The sequence below is a fragment of the Bombus pyrosoma genome, linkage group LG3 (genome assembly GCF_014825855.1).
Source record: "Bombus pyrosoma isolate SC7728 linkage group LG3, ASM1482585v1, whole genome shotgun sequence".
In the NCBI taxonomy this organism is placed as follows: Eukaryota; Metazoa; Arthropoda; class Insecta; order Hymenoptera; family Apidae; genus Bombus; species Bombus pyrosoma.
The window spans coordinates 15,199,337-15,215,804 of record NC_057772.1 but is presented as its reverse complement, the minus strand read 5'-3'; the positions used below and the strand labels follow the sequence as shown (position 1 = coordinate 15,215,804).

The 16,468-nt window shown below is 32.5% G+C and overlaps 3 protein-coding genes and 1 long non-coding RNA gene across 10 annotated transcripts in view; 2 read left to right on the top strand and 2 right to left on the bottom strand.

The window, feature by feature from the left end:
• Positions 1-431: 431 nt before the first annotated feature.
• LOC122565821 (vacuolar protein sorting-associated protein 29) lies at positions 432-1,894 on the bottom strand. Of its 2 annotated transcripts, XM_043722205.1 has the most exons (5): positions 1,761-1,894; positions 1,542-1,617; positions 1,156-1,347; positions 839-1,074; positions 432-737 (listed from the first exon to the last, which is right to left on the bottom strand). In XM_043722205.1, the coding sequence occupies exons 2-5, from the start codon at positions 1,542-1,544 to the stop codon at positions 620-622; spliced, it is 549 nt and encodes a 182-aa protein (XP_043578140.1). In that variant the 5' UTR covers positions 1,545-1,617; positions 1,761-1,894; the 3' UTR covers positions 432-619. The 2 variants fall into 2 exon arrangements, with proteins under 2 accessions (XP_043578140.1, XP_043578139.1); XM_043722204.1 differs by lacking the exon at positions 1,761-1,894 and having other exon boundaries at positions 1,542-1,682.
• A 2-nt stretch (positions 1,895-1,896) lies between these two features.
• LOC122565817 (cell cycle checkpoint control protein RAD9A) lies at positions 1,897-3,997 on the top strand. 2 transcript variants are annotated; one of them, XM_043722191.1, is made up of 6 exons: positions 1,897-2,038; positions 2,113-2,315; positions 2,377-2,541; positions 2,615-2,771; positions 2,833-3,004; positions 3,100-3,997. In XM_043722191.1, the coding sequence occupies exons 1-6, from the start codon at positions 2,005-2,007 to the stop codon at positions 3,764-3,766; spliced, it is 1,398 nt and encodes a 465-aa protein (XP_043578126.1). In that variant the 5' UTR covers positions 1,897-2,004; the 3' UTR covers positions 3,767-3,997. The 2 variants fall into 2 exon arrangements, with proteins under 2 accessions (XP_043578126.1, XP_043578127.1); XM_043722192.1 differs by lacking the exon at positions 1,897-2,038 and having other exon boundaries at positions 2,159-2,298.
• A 448-nt stretch (positions 3,998-4,445) lies between these two features.
• LOC122565815 (GTPase-activating protein skywalker) overlaps positions 4,446-16,468 on the top strand; it is a 46,411-nt gene continuing 34,388 nt past the window's right edge. For 3 of the 5 annotated variants that reach the window (XM_043722186.1, XM_043722190.1, XM_043722187.1), the window contains exon 1: positions 4,446-4,805. The gene's annotated coding sequence lies outside the window, so the exon portion shown is untranslated. The remainder of the gene's footprint in view (positions 4,806-16,468) is intronic. The other 2 variants (XM_043722189.1, XM_043722188.1) reach the window with 1 other exon arrangement.
• LOC122565823 lies at positions 7,282-16,419 on the bottom strand. Its single transcript, XR_006316284.1, has 3 exons — positions 14,197-16,419; positions 13,768-14,032; positions 7,282-10,708 (listed from the first exon to the last, which is right to left on the bottom strand). It is a non-coding gene; the product is annotated as an uncharacterized LOC122565823 (long non-coding RNA).

Genomic DNA, 16,468 nt, shown 5'->3' with positions numbered 1-16,468 from the left:
GTTAAAAAACAAAAACTTGTGTATGTAGTTAAATTAAATTTTTGATTGTATTACGCCTATGCTTAATTTCGTGTTTTATCGTAATTCTAGAGAATTTTACGTCTGATCAGTACATTTCAGGCACAAATAAAATTAATATATAAAAAAGGAATAGTTGAAAATGTAAAATTCGGATACTAATACAAGGAAATTTCAGTGAATCACAGAAGTGGGGCACGTTAATATGTATGTCTATACACACACTTAAATGAACGTAAATAAGCATACGTGACACGAAGCATGGTACTAAATTTAGTTGATTATGACAACTTTTACTTAAATGAATGTAACATGAAAAATGAATGTTTTTTGAATAAATACATACCATGAAAAAGTAAAAATTGTTATATAAGTATGATTTATATTTACTAAAAAAAAATATTATGCCGCAATTTATATATTGTATTTCCATTTTATTTATATCAAATGTATTATATAATTTAAATTTTTATATAAATGCTTAAATGGTAATACAAGTAATATTTTATATGGATTATACACAGATTAATCTTGAATTTCATTGTGAAATTCCATTTTCGATTTATGATATATATCTTACATTTTAATCTTCCTACATATTTTAATTTTTTTTGTACTCGATTCGTTCAACTTTTACTTCATCACCAACAAGTTGATAGACATAAGTTACAACTGTTGAGCTTTGAATATCCATTAGAACAAAAGATGGGATAACTGATCTGTAAATATGATGATGAAATAAAATAAATAATAAAATAAATTTATAAGTATATTATGTAGCACTCAAAATTTACTTTATATTATTAACATAAAATCTTACGTGTCAAGAGGATTATATGCCCCTGTTGCTGAACCAGGATTAATATAAAATTTGTTTTCATGCTCGTATGCCTCAAATTTATGTGTATGACCTGATATCAAAATATCAACGTCTAATTGTCTTTGAATTAAAGCTAGTGATTCTGGATCTCCCCAAGGTACCACTTGATGTCCATGTGACAAACCTATTCTAAACTGACCAACAGTAACCACTTTTTGTTCTGGATAATTTAAATTCTGTAAATGAAAAGAATATATAGTAAAATATACATTATTAAAGAATTATAACAATATTTAACAATATTAAATAAAATATACCTCATCAAAATCTCCTCTAACAACATGTACATCACTGGCTAGTGTTTTCAAGTAATCATATGATTCTTTAGTACAGAGATTACCTGTACATAAAATATGTTGTATTCTACCAGGCACCAACAATTTCTTAAATTTACTTGGAAGACTACTACATCTGTGTGGTATGTGTAAATCTCCCAATACTAAAACAAGCTGTAAATATCCAATATTATTTTTAGCAAATATAATAAAAAAATTATATAATGGATCTTTAATAGTATATATTTTCATTTTATTAACTTTACGAAGTTATGGTACTTTTCTGTGAGGTTAGATTATAAGACTCAAGGCATTTGTAATTCCAATTAATTAATTTCTATTACTAATATTTAATTTCGTGTACTCACCATGACGAATTTAATAATATTTTTTGAATTCCTATATATTTTTTAGCGTTGATATTTATTTTATTGCATTTGATATCTGTGAAGAACAAAAGCTAATGAAATGTCAAATGCACCGTTGGAAATATGTTTGACAGATAAGCCTTCGATTTTCGAGATTCGAGATCGTATTAATTGCCACTATTTTTTACAATGCGCTAAATATGAGTTATATATTCTTACCCAAAGTTTATATTTGCTTATAATGTAGATTATTTTTATAAAATGATTATTATTTATGTATATCAATAATTTATATTTCAGATATACGAACATACATTTCTGTCATAACCGGTTAACCAAATTCAGTTGTTTGATGTATCCTATTTTGATTTAAATATAATATTATGGATTCCTTCGGTTACTTTTTACGAATAATTATTTAATGTTTTATTTATAAGAAATAGTTTTATGGAAGAAATTTAACATGAAGTGTGTTATAGCAGGAGCAAATGTAAAAAGTATGTCGATTTCATGTAGGTTATGTTTTGTTAAGTATTAAAAAATATAATTTATATATAATAAAGCATTATAGTTTTAGCGAAGGCTATACATGCATTATCAAAAATTGGAGATGAAATGTACATAGAACCACATGAAAATACTTTATCATTTCGTACTGTTAATATGGCAAATTCAGCATATGCTGATTTTACATTTCTACAAAGTTATTTTTCATATTATGCTTATGGTGACTTACAAGAAAATGATGCATTGAAATGTAAAATATCAATGAGGGTAATAAAATATTATTATATTTCCATGTAATATTACAAATAGTAATGTTTCTATTTTGCAGAGTGCAATGACTGTATTTAAGGTTCCACATTTAATAGACAAACAGGTAGAAACATGTCATATTAAATTAGAGCCAGATGCATCTGAAATTTTGTTTATTTTAAAGTATAAAAACAGTATTATTAAGACTCATTTATTGCCCATTTTAGATTGTGAAATATTACAAGTACGTATCATATATCTATAACAAATTATTTACATTTTCATTTTTCATTACCTTCTTTTATTATATTTTTCAGACTGTATATAATAAGGATTCTGCATCAATCAAACTTTCATCCCAACCACGAGTATTAGGCGATGCAATGCAAAATTTTCATCAACATTTAATTGAAATAACACTTGAAGTTTCAGCACAAAAGCTTTTATTAAGAAATTATGTTGATGATGTCTCAGGTAAAATCTAAGAGATAACAAAAGTAGTTTATTGTAATATAAAATGAAAAAATTCTGACAGGTTTATCAAATACAATACGTACACAACTTGCACTTGGAAAGGGAGAATTTGATCGATATGATATTGGTAGTGAAACAGCAATTACCTTTTGTATGAAAGAATTTAGGTCCATCTTAAATTTTGCAGAAATTGCAATTACACCCATTAGTATATACTCTGAAGGAGCAGGAAGGTAAAAACTAGTAATATAAATATTAATTCCTTTATATTAGACATAGGTAAAATGAAATTATACAAATGAATATAATATTTATTAATATTTTTTAGACCAGTTATATTCGCATTAAAAAATCAATCTTTTGAAGTGAACTTAGTGTTGTCAACATTGAGTTCTGATACAGATAGTCAAGCAGAAACAACATTAATTAATAAACCACAAGAAAAATCCATAAAAAGAAGAGCAACAAATAAACGAGTTTGTAGGAAAAATAATAAATCTGATAGTAAAATTCAAGATAAGTCAATTAAATCCAATAACAAATTAGGTAATGTTAAAACACCACATCCATGTTTCATGGAGGAACCGAAGGGACAAGTTGATACATCAGCCAGAGATAATCAAAATCTAAATAGAGTAAGTAACCTTCCGATAGAACAAGATATTGAAGATAAAATGAAACAGAATTTCTCATCTAGCTGTGACGTATTTACAAACGTTAATAAAACATCTACAAGTGAAAAGAAATTAGTGAATTTTATATTTTCTACAATAACGAAAAGAAAATCTAGTAACAATGAAACTGACAAAGAACAAAATTTGGATAGTGATCAGTCTGATGCATTTGAAGACAAAGTACCAAATTCACCATCTCCTCCAAATAAAAAGGCTCGTTTCATTTTTCAAAAATGCTTTCAAAAGACATTCGATCCAAGAACATTGCCAGGATACAATGTAATCTTAGCTGAAGATTCAGATGAAGCTAGTAATGATTAAAAATAATTTTTCACAATATTTTTTGCCATTCGTGCCTCAGTCATATGATTAAGATAACAGAAATCTATAAGTTTCTGTTATATCAATTTATTAGTCACTAATTTTGTTTCAATTAACGAGGATGTTTCTATATGTTGTTACATATGTAATGTGTGTATTTGATAGATAAATTGTACATTAATTATAAAATACGAATTTTAAATTATTAAAATGGAACTATTGTTTATATTACATAGTTAAATAGATAGTCTCCCTTCTTTAAACTTCACATTATCTGTAAACAAAATATAAATATACTTTTTTACCATGCCCTCTTAAGCGGCTTTAATATGTATCAAATAAACCAATAGCTACAAAATTATTGTATTCTGCCTTAAATATATTTTACTAAAACGATAATATTACTGATAATGGATATCTATCATGATGGATATTGATATTAATATTTAGAAAATATCTTTTCATTAATAGTTTAAATGTAACCCATGTGCAGTACAAATATCAAGATTAATGTCATGCTTAAAGTTAATGTAACAAATTGTTCGTATAATATTTATTAGAAATTAGAACACGTTTGACATAAAGGCAGTATAATCTGTTATTGTTTTGTCGCTACGTGGAAACGTTACTAGAAACACAAGTTGGGATGACTTTCTATATACTGCATACTCGTGGACTACGCTTGCTTTAGGAGGGCACCACTAAAACAGTTAGAGAACTAAAAATCGCGATCTCGCAGTTGGTCTTGAAAGAATGCAATACGCGGACGTGTTATGATCGTACGTATGAGGTCGAATTGTTCTGTACGTGAGTGAATAGAGTGCCTCAACCCTGATCTCCGCGCCCTTCTGAATCGTTGACAGTAGTCATCGTGATTTTCTGCGAACGATTCTATCGATGACGTACTGTGGACCAGTCTACGAGAACACAAAAGTGTTGCATGCTGCGTGTTAGGGCAAGAAACAAGGGCCTATACTATCGCGTTTTAACCATTGAGGTGGGCTGCACCGACGAGGCTGTGGACGTTCCTAGATTGGCGGTAAATACACACTTATCAACAGCCTATCTTTTCGCTCGTACCCACTCTGGTCTACTTTACTTTCCTTTCCTTTACTCACTGCGTGTGTGCCCTATCGTTATTCATCTATCGTATGCACCATTTCAAGTGTGATTGAACGCGTGATAATTTTTCTTCCGTCCTCCCCCTCTTTCCGCTTCTTTTTTTCAATTCATGCGTCGCTTGACACACTGTGGTGTGTATGTGTGTGTCTTACCAGTTCACCCTCTCGCCGGTGTCACGTATTAATATTGATCAGAGGGCCGGTAACCCGAAGGAAGCGATATCGCCTGCGCTTTTCCGAGCACGAAAACTCTAGGCTCCGCCCTGCGCCAATTTTCTTTGACCGGAGCTTCTTTTCGAAATATTTATGATTCTTTCGAGATCCTGAGACTAAAGGAAATTTTTTTTGTTGCACGCATTTGTGGACATTTGCCAGGATGATTTACGAACGTATAATAAACGTCAATCATCGTCGAGTGGGATCCTCCCATTTCTGGCCACTCGAGAATCGGTATGCTTGCCGCTGAAATCTCCGCGGTTGTAATCCGGCTCTTCGATACTTACATATACACAGAAAGGGGGCTTTTAGATCGGCGCCGGATGCTGCTCGCTAATCGTTCGGCTGGCTGCATCCGTCCCCTTGTGAAAGGGTCCCCCGAGACAAATGCGCCTGGCGATAAGGGTGTATATAACACGTTGTCACGGATGTGTAACCGGCGAGATCAAAGATCCTTTCGCGTAATGCGTGCACAGTTTTGTCGTGGAAATCGTACAGTTCCGTTCCCACTTGAAAACCGAGGGACCGAGTTTACCGAATTACATAAGTCAATTAGTCTATTTTCAGATAGCAAAATTCTTAAACGTGCAAGTTAGAAACCGTTCGGTCGAGCGTTGCTCGTGATTTCTTTTAATATTGCCCACTTAAGAATTTAATTGAGTCGTTAAACGGACGTAAATATTTTTTCAACTTAGATGTAGTTCTTTTTAATGTGTTTATATTCGATTGTAATGTATGGTATAAATATTTTATGAAGTACGTGGTACTGTTAACAAAACCGTTAATAAATACTGTTAACAAAAACATAAAAAGGTAATGGTTAAAGATAGACGAAACAAATTTATCGAAAAATTTGACGTGCAATTTCGTTACTAGCAGCCAAATGTATTCGCACGTGAATATTACTGATCAGTGCGAGCATTTTGTTTGCGACAAACTTCGCGCGAGTCACCCTCGAACTATATACACGCATAGATGGGTAAAACCTACTTCTAAAGTGATCTCTAATTATTTACTGCCAACAGATAAATATTTTAATGTTTTCTTGTCTGAGAAATCTCAGTTAATTTCTAAATATCAATACTCATTAGTAATAAGAAGTATGTAAATCTAACTAGAATTTGAGAAAAATGTATAGAAATGAAATGTACGTTCATAGTAGCAGAAAAATTGAAAAAGACTATAAATTCTCGTCATTGATCGTTTACATGTGTCGTAGATGAAACGTTAATCCTCTCCACCGTATGTATTCATATGTTTGTATTGGCGATTCGCATCGTTCAAATTCTGCAGTTACATATTAACTCTGAAAATTATATTCGTTTTACTCGGTATATAATGTTTACACGTGTTAATATAATGCAATCATCATTTATGCGAATGGTTATAAATATTGTACGATATAGATATGTATATACATTCAATTATTTCTATAGCTATCGAAGATATAAGAAAACATACAAACTTACGTAAAAGTTTTCTGATCGAGGCGGGAAAACACAATGGCGAAACTAAATAGTTGTTTCTGTAATCATTGATCTTGAATGCTACAAAGTCACTTTTTTCTTTATCATTAGAACTGTATACTATTATTAATATATGTTTATAAAATATAAATTTACGTATGGAAAGTTATGGAGAAAATATGATGATTTAACAGACATGCATTTCTCATCAATATGTTAACCTGATATTGCTACATACGGATATTAGCCATGAAATCACTCTTCCCAACATGTATCGGTGAATCTTAAATGCAATTTTCAAATAAATCGTTCTGACCTGTTATTTATATTCGGATCTCAAACTGTAAGCATTAACAAATCAACTTTTACTTAAATTGTAAAAATTTCCTAAAATTTTTGTTATTCTAGAATTAAATAATTTTCTAGGCGAATTCATAGACAATTTTTGGGTAATATCCATTAGTAAAGCCATACTCATATTCTCATTTCAATTTCTATTTTGTATTATTTAGTAGTGTTCCTAGTAATTATGTAATATTTTTAAATATAATTATAAAAATTATTTTTATTATTTATTTATTTTTCTATTTTAAACGAGATCCACTGCTCTAAGATAAAAGCGACAGTTAATTTATTGCCAAACTTCACGGCAGTATATCATAAAGTTTTGTCAAAAGCCGCGTGTGGTTTAACTCTCGGTATATATAATCAAGAAGTAAATATGTAATAAAGGCACAATAACGACAGTAATGATATAATAACATTAAACGATAAGCAAACAAAAATGATTGTGATAAATACCAATTTAAATGAAATTTAACTTGCACATATACGCTTCATAATACCAGGTGATTAAGAGTAGTAAAACAAATTATTGCAAAATTATCTTTATACAAACAGCTTCCAACGACTGTGATCAATTACAATACTATTATTACTAGATTAATAGATTATATTCTTACTAGTATGTTACAGTAAACATCGATATTATAAAAAATACTTGCATGTTTTTAGTAATTGCGAAAACAAGAAACCTAATACCAGTCATTTCGACCAGTTTGATAGCTCTAATGTTAATGAGTTAAAAAGGAAACACGATTTCGACATCATTTGCTGATACATTTAATTCACGACAATCGTGCCAAGATACGACGAATTGGTAACGATCCTATGAGTACCTGTTAACCCAGAAATTCGAATATAGGGCAAATGTGATATCACCTTGAAACAGTTCGAAATCGTTCGGAACATGTTTCTACTCATGTACTGTACATGTTTCGTACTGATCGAGCGATCGCGATAAGTAATTCATGGATCGTGGTGGGTTCCGCGAATGTCGAGTCGCGATTAATCCGTGCCCGAGCTTACGCGAGTTATGAAATTCAGAATGAGCGTGCAACTTATCAGAGAGAAGTGCAACGTCGTGCATAACTTTCGATGCCGTGAACGTTAATGAGATGCGCGTTATCCTCGCGTTAAATTAATTAAATACGTAACGCTGTGTACAATAATTAGTGATATAACTGGCCGTGGAAGAACAGTTTCTTGGTTTAATGAATATTTCATTATTTACGTGCAGTTTCGATCTTTGCCAAGAAATACATATATTTCAGGCTTTCTTTCTAGACAACTGTACAGCATACTTTATGTGCAAGAATAAGGGAATACAAATGCTTTATTAAAAAGTTATAAGAAAAATATATTCATTCAGTCAGAAATTAGTCAAATATGTGTATACAAGTTTCGGAAGCCGATTTTCTCAAAAATAAATCATCAAACGCAATTTCGTTATTCTTAATCATTGTCTTAATGTGAGCCATTTGATAAATAAATTCGTTTCTTTTTTTACTGGAAGTTTATCTTTCGAAATCTTTAATTGGTTACTCATTTGAGATAAGAACAATTGTCATGTGAGAATGAGTAAATGAAATATTCTCAGTTATTCCCAAGATAATCGGTTTTCTCGAAGATGCCTCAGTGATCGCAGGATTTACTGTTTCCGAATTTCTTCGGAATGACTTCTCGTTTTCCTAATGGAGACCGTGATAATTTATAGTCTCGAATATTATACTCAGAAGAGAAATTTATTGGCAAGCACTGTGCTATTTACATAGAACGATGATTTTTGTTTTTCTCAGATTGGATTGTTATACTTTATTCTTAGAAATTGTTTTCATCTTCTTCCGATGAAATCATTTTATTCTGCTGCTTCAGAGTTGTAGTATGTTACAATAATATCATTTACGAGTAATCAATTCAATATAATTTTCAAGAATAGATAATTTACATGGAAGTGCTATATAATTAAAAATCCTGAAGCTCTTCAGTAAAATTGGAAGGATACACATCTTAACTTTCAAAATTTCTTAAGATCTGTTTTTTCAACAAAAGTTCTCGTTACGATACACTTAATTATTTTCTGTAATACGAAAGATTGTTTAGACGAAGTAGTTAAACACACAATGCCGCGTTAACTCGTAATAAAACGCAATCACTCGAAAGCTTCACCAATAAATAGTTTATTACTCTTTCGCGTAAACGTGGAAAAGAATTATGATTTCTGTAAAGCTTTACGGTCCTTAGCTTCGTCGAAATGATTCTAAATTTCTTCGACGGAAATCGTGCGCAGTTGTTGAATTATTTATCATGGTATCGACGATCATCTTCTTCGAGTTCTTAAAATCGTTAAATACTCCATTTTAATTACGAACATTATTTTCGAAGGAAATGTTTATTGACGCTTATTAATCTAAAATTGATTAAACGGCACAATATCTTTGAAATGACAATATGTGATGCGTTTTAAAAATGAGGTACTTTTCAATTTCCGAAAATAAGACAATGTATGAAATATGAATGTTTATATTTTATTGAAAAGTGATATCTAAAAAGATTTTCAGAATTTTAACTGAAAAGTTAAATATCTATCTGAATATAAAGCTTTCGAAGTTACATGTATTTCTTTCTTCTTATTCTATTTTCATAACTCATCATCGCAACGTATGTTTTTATTCTGCCCTCGAGATTCTACCAAGGATCCTTAAACTACGGTGGCCAAGTTTGTTAATAAACGGTATGGTAATTCGCCAGGAAGTGGAACAATACACGAAAGAAGTATAATTTCAGCGGAAACGGGATTTTATGCCTTCCAACTTCCTCGAAACGTTTCTCAATTTTATTTCTTCGTCTTCTGCGATGAGAATCCAGCTGAATTATTTATTTTATCGATGTATTATTAAAGCACCAAAGATCACCGTTGAAATCACGAAGCTTCGTTACGTCGAATAATTTATAGCAATTAGAAGAAACGTTCGTTTCAACGTAACAACCCAGCATGAATAATTCTATCGGTGAACACGATACAGTGCATTTTGCCGTGTTTTTAAACGTTCCTCTTTGTCCGTACACGCCTCATCGGATCGTATTGTGAAACATTGACGCGCTAGCATGATAACGATCCCTGAGTATGAATGACCGAGTTCTTCTACACTAGCGTATACAATAGTTGCTGTGCGTCAGGGTAGCAAGTCTATTACTTATCGTATCTTTAAACGTTTCTCATTATCTTTCCATGTTTCAATAGCTTGCATTGTGGCATTTGATTAACATGGTAACAACAACACGTGTAAATAATTAGACTTTCGTACATTATAGCGTATATTACATGGTAATTCGTCAGCATAGTTATTCTCTGATGAGTAGTGTAAAATATTTCTTACTCTTTGAAGTTTTAGCAGTTTATGAAATGGACACGTGGTTGATTGAAATTTCTATACGCTAGCGTACGTGACGACTCGGTTGTGCTGACAACGTGAATTTACTGCTCGTTAAGCTTTTAAATAGTTTTTATATCTTGTGTACATATATTATGAGTAATCCATATCATCGTTAAAGATAAGTACAAATCAACGTAACCGAGTTACCGTACGTTGCTGCATATAATAGTTTCTGATTATCAGTGCAAAACGTCTGTTACTTCCTTCAGTTTCAATACGTTTTCATTTGTATACGTCGCAAGTAGTTTGCATGAAAGGATATATAGTTCGATTTAAAGAAGTAGGAGTAATCTTCAAAACGCCTCCATTTCCGGAGCGGATACGTTTACCAGTTCGTGTATCGAATATTTGAAACAATGACATCTGAAAACAAAAGTTTGACCCAGTTACAGCAAGCATCCTGTATATCGTGAGATACCAATTCGAAAAATAGCAATAATCTGTACAAACGAACCACCAGTTAACAGAACGACAACCTATTTATAAATTTTCTCACAACGCTACATTGAACCTAATATCAAAAAAGCATTTCTTGAAAAACCATAATGAATCACTTGTATAAAGTTTTATGCAGTCGTACACACAGTGCCTTTTACTTCCCGCCGACGCAATAAGACTAATCCCCGAATTACGTTTCTAAACGTTTCTTCCTATTCGCACGTATATGTGCATCTATACATATAGAGATAAAATGCTGTGCAACATAGTATAGAAAATGATAAGGTAGCAACGTGAACGGTTACGTTCTTGCGGACTAGACTGTATAATGCTTGTTTATTTTCTGTACATGTATCGCTCGTATTCAGAAAGAAACACGACGGGAAAACGATTCGCACGACCGACGCTCCGCGGCACTTAGGTCGATGTCGTTAAATCACGATGATTACGGCATTGGGCTTTATTACTCGGAAGTAGGCAGTTCTCGTTTCAGGGACTTTTGTGTATAGGTTGAACGAGACGGGACGAAACGAAACTGAACTCTAATCCTCTGGTTCGTCTAGGGCTCCGTGACACTTGTCTGGTTGAATTCTTTTTTAACTCGCTAATCAACCGTTCAACGTTCCACGCTGTTCGTATCGAACGATTTAATTCACTCCTGGCCGTCCTGGCTGCCATCTTTTACGACTCTGCCTACGTAATTAAACTTTTTGCCACGGTAATAGTTGTAATCTTTCAATTTCGTTTTTGTTTCGCTTTGTTAACCGGCTCGTTCAATTTAGACCGAGCGTCGATCATGGTAAAACGGTTTCTTAGCTTATGATCAGTTCGCATGAACGCGTAGAAACAAACTTGCACGATATTAAAAGTTTCAGACGATGCGGTTCGAATGGCTTTCACGTGTGATGGATGGCTGGTATGTTTTATTGCACATGGTGGGTATCTTGATATTTACACGTTTAGCGATATAAATACGTTTACATTCTTGTGTTTAATTCTTTTTGCTTCGAGTAGAATTTAATTTCTAGATTCCTAGATTAAATTTCATTATGTACGAAGATTACGTGTGAAGCGTATGATACTTATCGTGTTTTTCTCCTCTGATCTTTGTATGCATTATTGAAAAAATCATAACAATGTAACGAGTTTAAAAAATGGTACTTTCGGTATGGATTATTTAGTAACTCAGTAATGTCGCCTATAGATGATTGAAAACTATAAATGTATAATTTCTATGTTTATGTCTGTAAATAACTAATAATTCAGTAAATGTTATGCTCTGTTTAACGAGTGTAAATAAGAAGTAGGAAAGTAACGAAGACTGATACCACTAATTACCAGATACGGTGACGGAATTTCACATGTGGACAGGACTTATCGTTAGAGTGCCTTTGTGTTTGCAGACGCGCTTAAATAAAAGACTTATATATATATATATTCATAGCCGTTATTATTTCATCCTTAAGTATTCGACTGTTATAATAGACTATAAGCCAGGACGGATCGATCGTAAATCTGTTATGATATGATTTACACATGATAACGTGCAATCTGATGGAAGCCGTCTAACAAAAGGCGATGCTATCAAAACGCTTTTAATCGTATTGCACGGATCTAATATTTAAACGTCAATCTCGATAAATCACACGAACCATGTGTCATCGAAATATTTCTACGGCAAACGCAGCACACCGACTTATCAAATGATAAAAAGTTTCTACAGATGTTTCGCTATACGTTTCTATCGATTGATGCTACGAATCGGACGTCTCGTGCTCGTTCATTGTTAGTTCCGTACGTTCAAAATCAGACGAATGGATCGTCGAAATCGATACGTGTAAAAGCACAGAAAACGAACGACAACGGACCTTTGATCTCCGATTTACGTCATATTTAGTTCTTTCTTATTATCGTACAGTTTTTGTTGAAAATCTCGATCGAGTCAGAGTAAATTTAACTTTTAGATATATTTCGCCATGAGGACGTTCGTTCAGATTACTTTGGCCTGGCGATGATAAAATTTGACACAAAAGAACAAAAGAAAAGAAAGGGATCAAGAACGTGATAGTATCAAGAAATCCGATATCGATCGATAACAAATCACTGCAACGATATGAATTCTCGTTGATAAATGAAACGTTAAATCGAACGATCGACGTAAACGAATTCCCAAAGCGATTCAGTGAAATGATTGTATGTTATTATCGTGTTCGATGCAATTCGCTGGCAAGATATTCGTAGTATTCGTACAGAGAAAATTTACAATCGCTCGCGCACCATAGAAAAATATTTTCATTCTAGAAAGTATTAAAGTCTACGACCTGGCGTGGCGACTATTTTAGAACTGGTGTTAAAACTCGCGTTTCGTTATTCCACACTTTCGCGTATTTTAAAAGTCGTAAACGCTTTCACGAGCACCGTCCTTTAAGCTCGTCACTATGTTACGCTTGTTCTGCAATGATTTCGTCATAATTCAACGAGTGTTAACTGTATTCCCAACCATCGATCCTTTATATCTTACAAATAATCTGATGATCTGTATTTTTGACAAAAAACGAATTAAAAAATATTTAATCGTCAATTTGCATATATTTTAGAAACCATTTGATACGTTTAATAACAAATCAAAAGTCAACCTAGATCCTATCTGATGAAATTAATCTTTTTTCTAAATAAAAGATTTAAATTTGAGCTCTAATTTCTACAATGTGATTCATCAAGTCTCCTTTTCTTTAGAAATAAAAAATTTATGTCAAACTCCCAGCATGTCTCCAAAATTATCAGACGTAATCGATATATCGTGACACTATGTTCAAAAATATGAGAATTTTTGGTTTCTAACATTCTGATATAATGAATAATTTTCCAAAATTATTAAAGATTTTATGGAATCGGCCAGTTAAAATTCTAAAGTCAATGTGTATTACGTCTGATAATTTTGTCATCGATGTAGCCATCGAAATGGACGACTTATTTATTGATACCTTATCTTGAGAAATGTTTCGCGTTATTAACGCTTTTTAATGCATGGCGACAAATGAACAATCGTTATGTACGTTATCCATAATGACACCTCTGGTTGAGTATCCAAATGATAGAAGGGAAAACGTACAACAATTTATATGTTTGTCTGCAAATTATCAAACAAGACAAAAATGTGTATCGTTGTTACGTTTTAAAAATTGCGGATAGGTGATAATTATGCTTCTTGAGAATCGTTTATCAACACATTTGTTGGGTAAATGTTTCCTGCAAGTTCGAACAAGTTATTAAACAAATTTATTGCCATTTAAACCATTTAAACGGACTTTTCCAAAATTGTTAAATATTATACTTAACGTATAAAAGTATGTTCCAAAAGAGAAACAATTAATTTCAATTATTCGGTATCACCAAAACTATTTATAACCAACCTCTGAGTAATCATTCGAAAATTTTCAAATTTATATTTTAATAATAATTTCCGCCATATTTTACGTTACGTATCACTTTTCTCGGAAGACAAGCTCGCTATTGATCGCGTGAATCTTCCTGTACGCCACATAATGAACTGACCATATCTAACGAATAAACTCAACAAGATGTCAGCGTTAAATCTCGAGGACGGATTGGCATGCAAAGCACGACGCTCTCCTCGCTGCAATTGCGTTATGAAATCGTTTAGATGCGCGTTATATTCTTCTATCGTGCGTTAATAAACATATGAGCCAATGGTTGGTCAAGTGCCAGCGATAGGGTGGTTTACCTCGTTCAGATTCGTTCTAACATCGATTGCGAACGCGGTCATGCATGGACCGGAAATTCCTATATTTGATGTGTTACTACGCGGTCGTACACACGGGTTCATTTTTAAAAATGACACGCGCTCTAAAGTATCTGCGTTAAAATGCAAGCGAATTATAAATATGGCCTTTAGAGGTTCATGGAACTCGAGGAAACTGTTAGACTTACAATTAGAGGATGTATCGCGACTCGTGGAACTATTTCAACATTTATCGTAGACAATTTTTATGAATATGTGTTATACAAAAGGTTTTGAAATTTTAATAGTATTGTAATAAGGTACAACTATCATAATATTGGTAGTAAAATTTAAAATCTATCTGGAAATAGATAGAAAAATTACAAGACATTTATTGTAAATATACATTTTATTTTACTAAATAGTTACAGTACTAAATAATTAGTATGTACATAGTATGAATAGCTGTCTTAAAAAGCGATCTATTAAATATTAAGATTTATTGATAATTGATTGTATATATAGTAAATATGACTCGAGGCGAAGAGTGTTATCTATAGATATGAATTAGTTCTAATTATTATATATATATGTCGGAGAGAAAAGGACAGCGGGGCCTTTCTTTTGGAATTTTCGGGAAGATTCCCAATACTTTAGTCTAGAATATTTATTATAGCTGTGTTTAAACAATAAAACTTAGAAGTAATTGTTTATGATTCAATCCGATTATGTTTGTGACAATGGGCTTGGGCTCGAGGTGACACAACTGGTTGCTGAACGTAGCCACGGTCACGGCATGTACGTTTTTACCTAACAGAGGTACGGAGTAAGTTGTATAGTTCTCCTTAAAAAAATATAGTTGTAGCGGCACACAGGCTCGAGGACAAATCAAGCCATGTGTGGTTTTGTCTCAGAAGTGTCAATATTATGGGACACACGTTGTATTAACAATCAAACTCCGGGCAGAAACAATGTCGCCGTTACGCGGGACTGCCTAGCAACGGCGGTTGGAATTTTGTTGGTATCCCCGACCAATATACAACAAACGAACGCGATCGTAAGGAGAGGAAAGTTTTCATCAGTCTTTTATTCGTGTGATCTCCTTGGAGAGTTTCACATTGTCTTTACGGGCAGTATATACCGAGCGTTCCAGCGAACGTTATTTTGTGCCTCAAAATATATTCTACGTTTAACAAAGAGTTATCCCGTTGACCGTAGATTCGTTATTGAACCTAAGATCGTTGTCAATAACATCTCGAGTGTCTAATCATCACGGTACGTTATTTGTCAAATTCTGTAAAAACCATATTTATACCAGTAAATATAATCTCTATTGTACAACAACGATGGCTAGTCCAAATGAAGATTCGTTACACGCTCCTAAATCTAATGATAACTCGACATATATATATATATAATATATACATGTATGTATAAAGAATTAGAAGATATTCTATAGCACATTGTGAGTTAAGTAACTATACATAGATTTTCGGGACGTGGCTCTTCTTTTGAGGCATTCGTTCTAGAAAATGGTCTAAATTTAATGTGCACTGTCAACCATTTCGTAAAAGCAATTAGTTCCGTGAAAGAAGGCCTTGAAACTAGTAGAGGCTTTAGCTGTCAGGAAGTATAGCATATGACCATTATGAAAAAATAATTGTTCCCGGAAGTGTAACTCAGCGTAGGACAATTATCGGAACGGTTATTATGTGATAGTGGTATAGACTTTTTTGAGAAATATTGTCTTTGGGAAAATTTTTTTGTACTTTTCTATTATGATCACTTTAAGTATTACTCAAAATAAGTAAAATATCCATAGGATAAGAAATGACTTTAGTGGATAAAACGTTTAATTTCAAACAAACGAAGTCGTTTATTTGAGTAAAAGATTATGTGGACATTAGAGCTTGGAAGTTATTACAGTTTACTATTTTTTTGAT

Bases quoted from the DNA above. Each gene is read 5' to 3' on its own strand.
- LOC122565821 (XM_043722205.1), bottom strand. The intron at 1,075-1,155 runs GTATATTTTATT...TTTCATTTACAG, and splicing joins TTAGAGGAGATTTTGATGAG to AATTTAAATTATCCAGAACA. The intron at 738-838 runs GTAAGATTTTAT...TCATATTTACAG, and splicing joins GCATATAATCCTCTTGACAC to ATCAGTTATCCCATCTTTTG.
- LOC122565817 (XM_043722191.1), top strand. From the start codon at position 2,005: ATGAAGTGTGTTATAGCAGGAGCAAATGTAAAAA. The intron at 2,039-2,112 runs GTATGTCGATTT...AAAGCATTATAG, and splicing joins AGCAGGAGCAAATGTAAAAA to TTTTAGCGAAGGCTATACAT. The intron at 2,772-2,832 runs GTAAAATCTAAG...AAATTCTGACAG, and splicing joins TTATGTTGATGATGTCTCAG to GTTTATCAAATACAATACGT.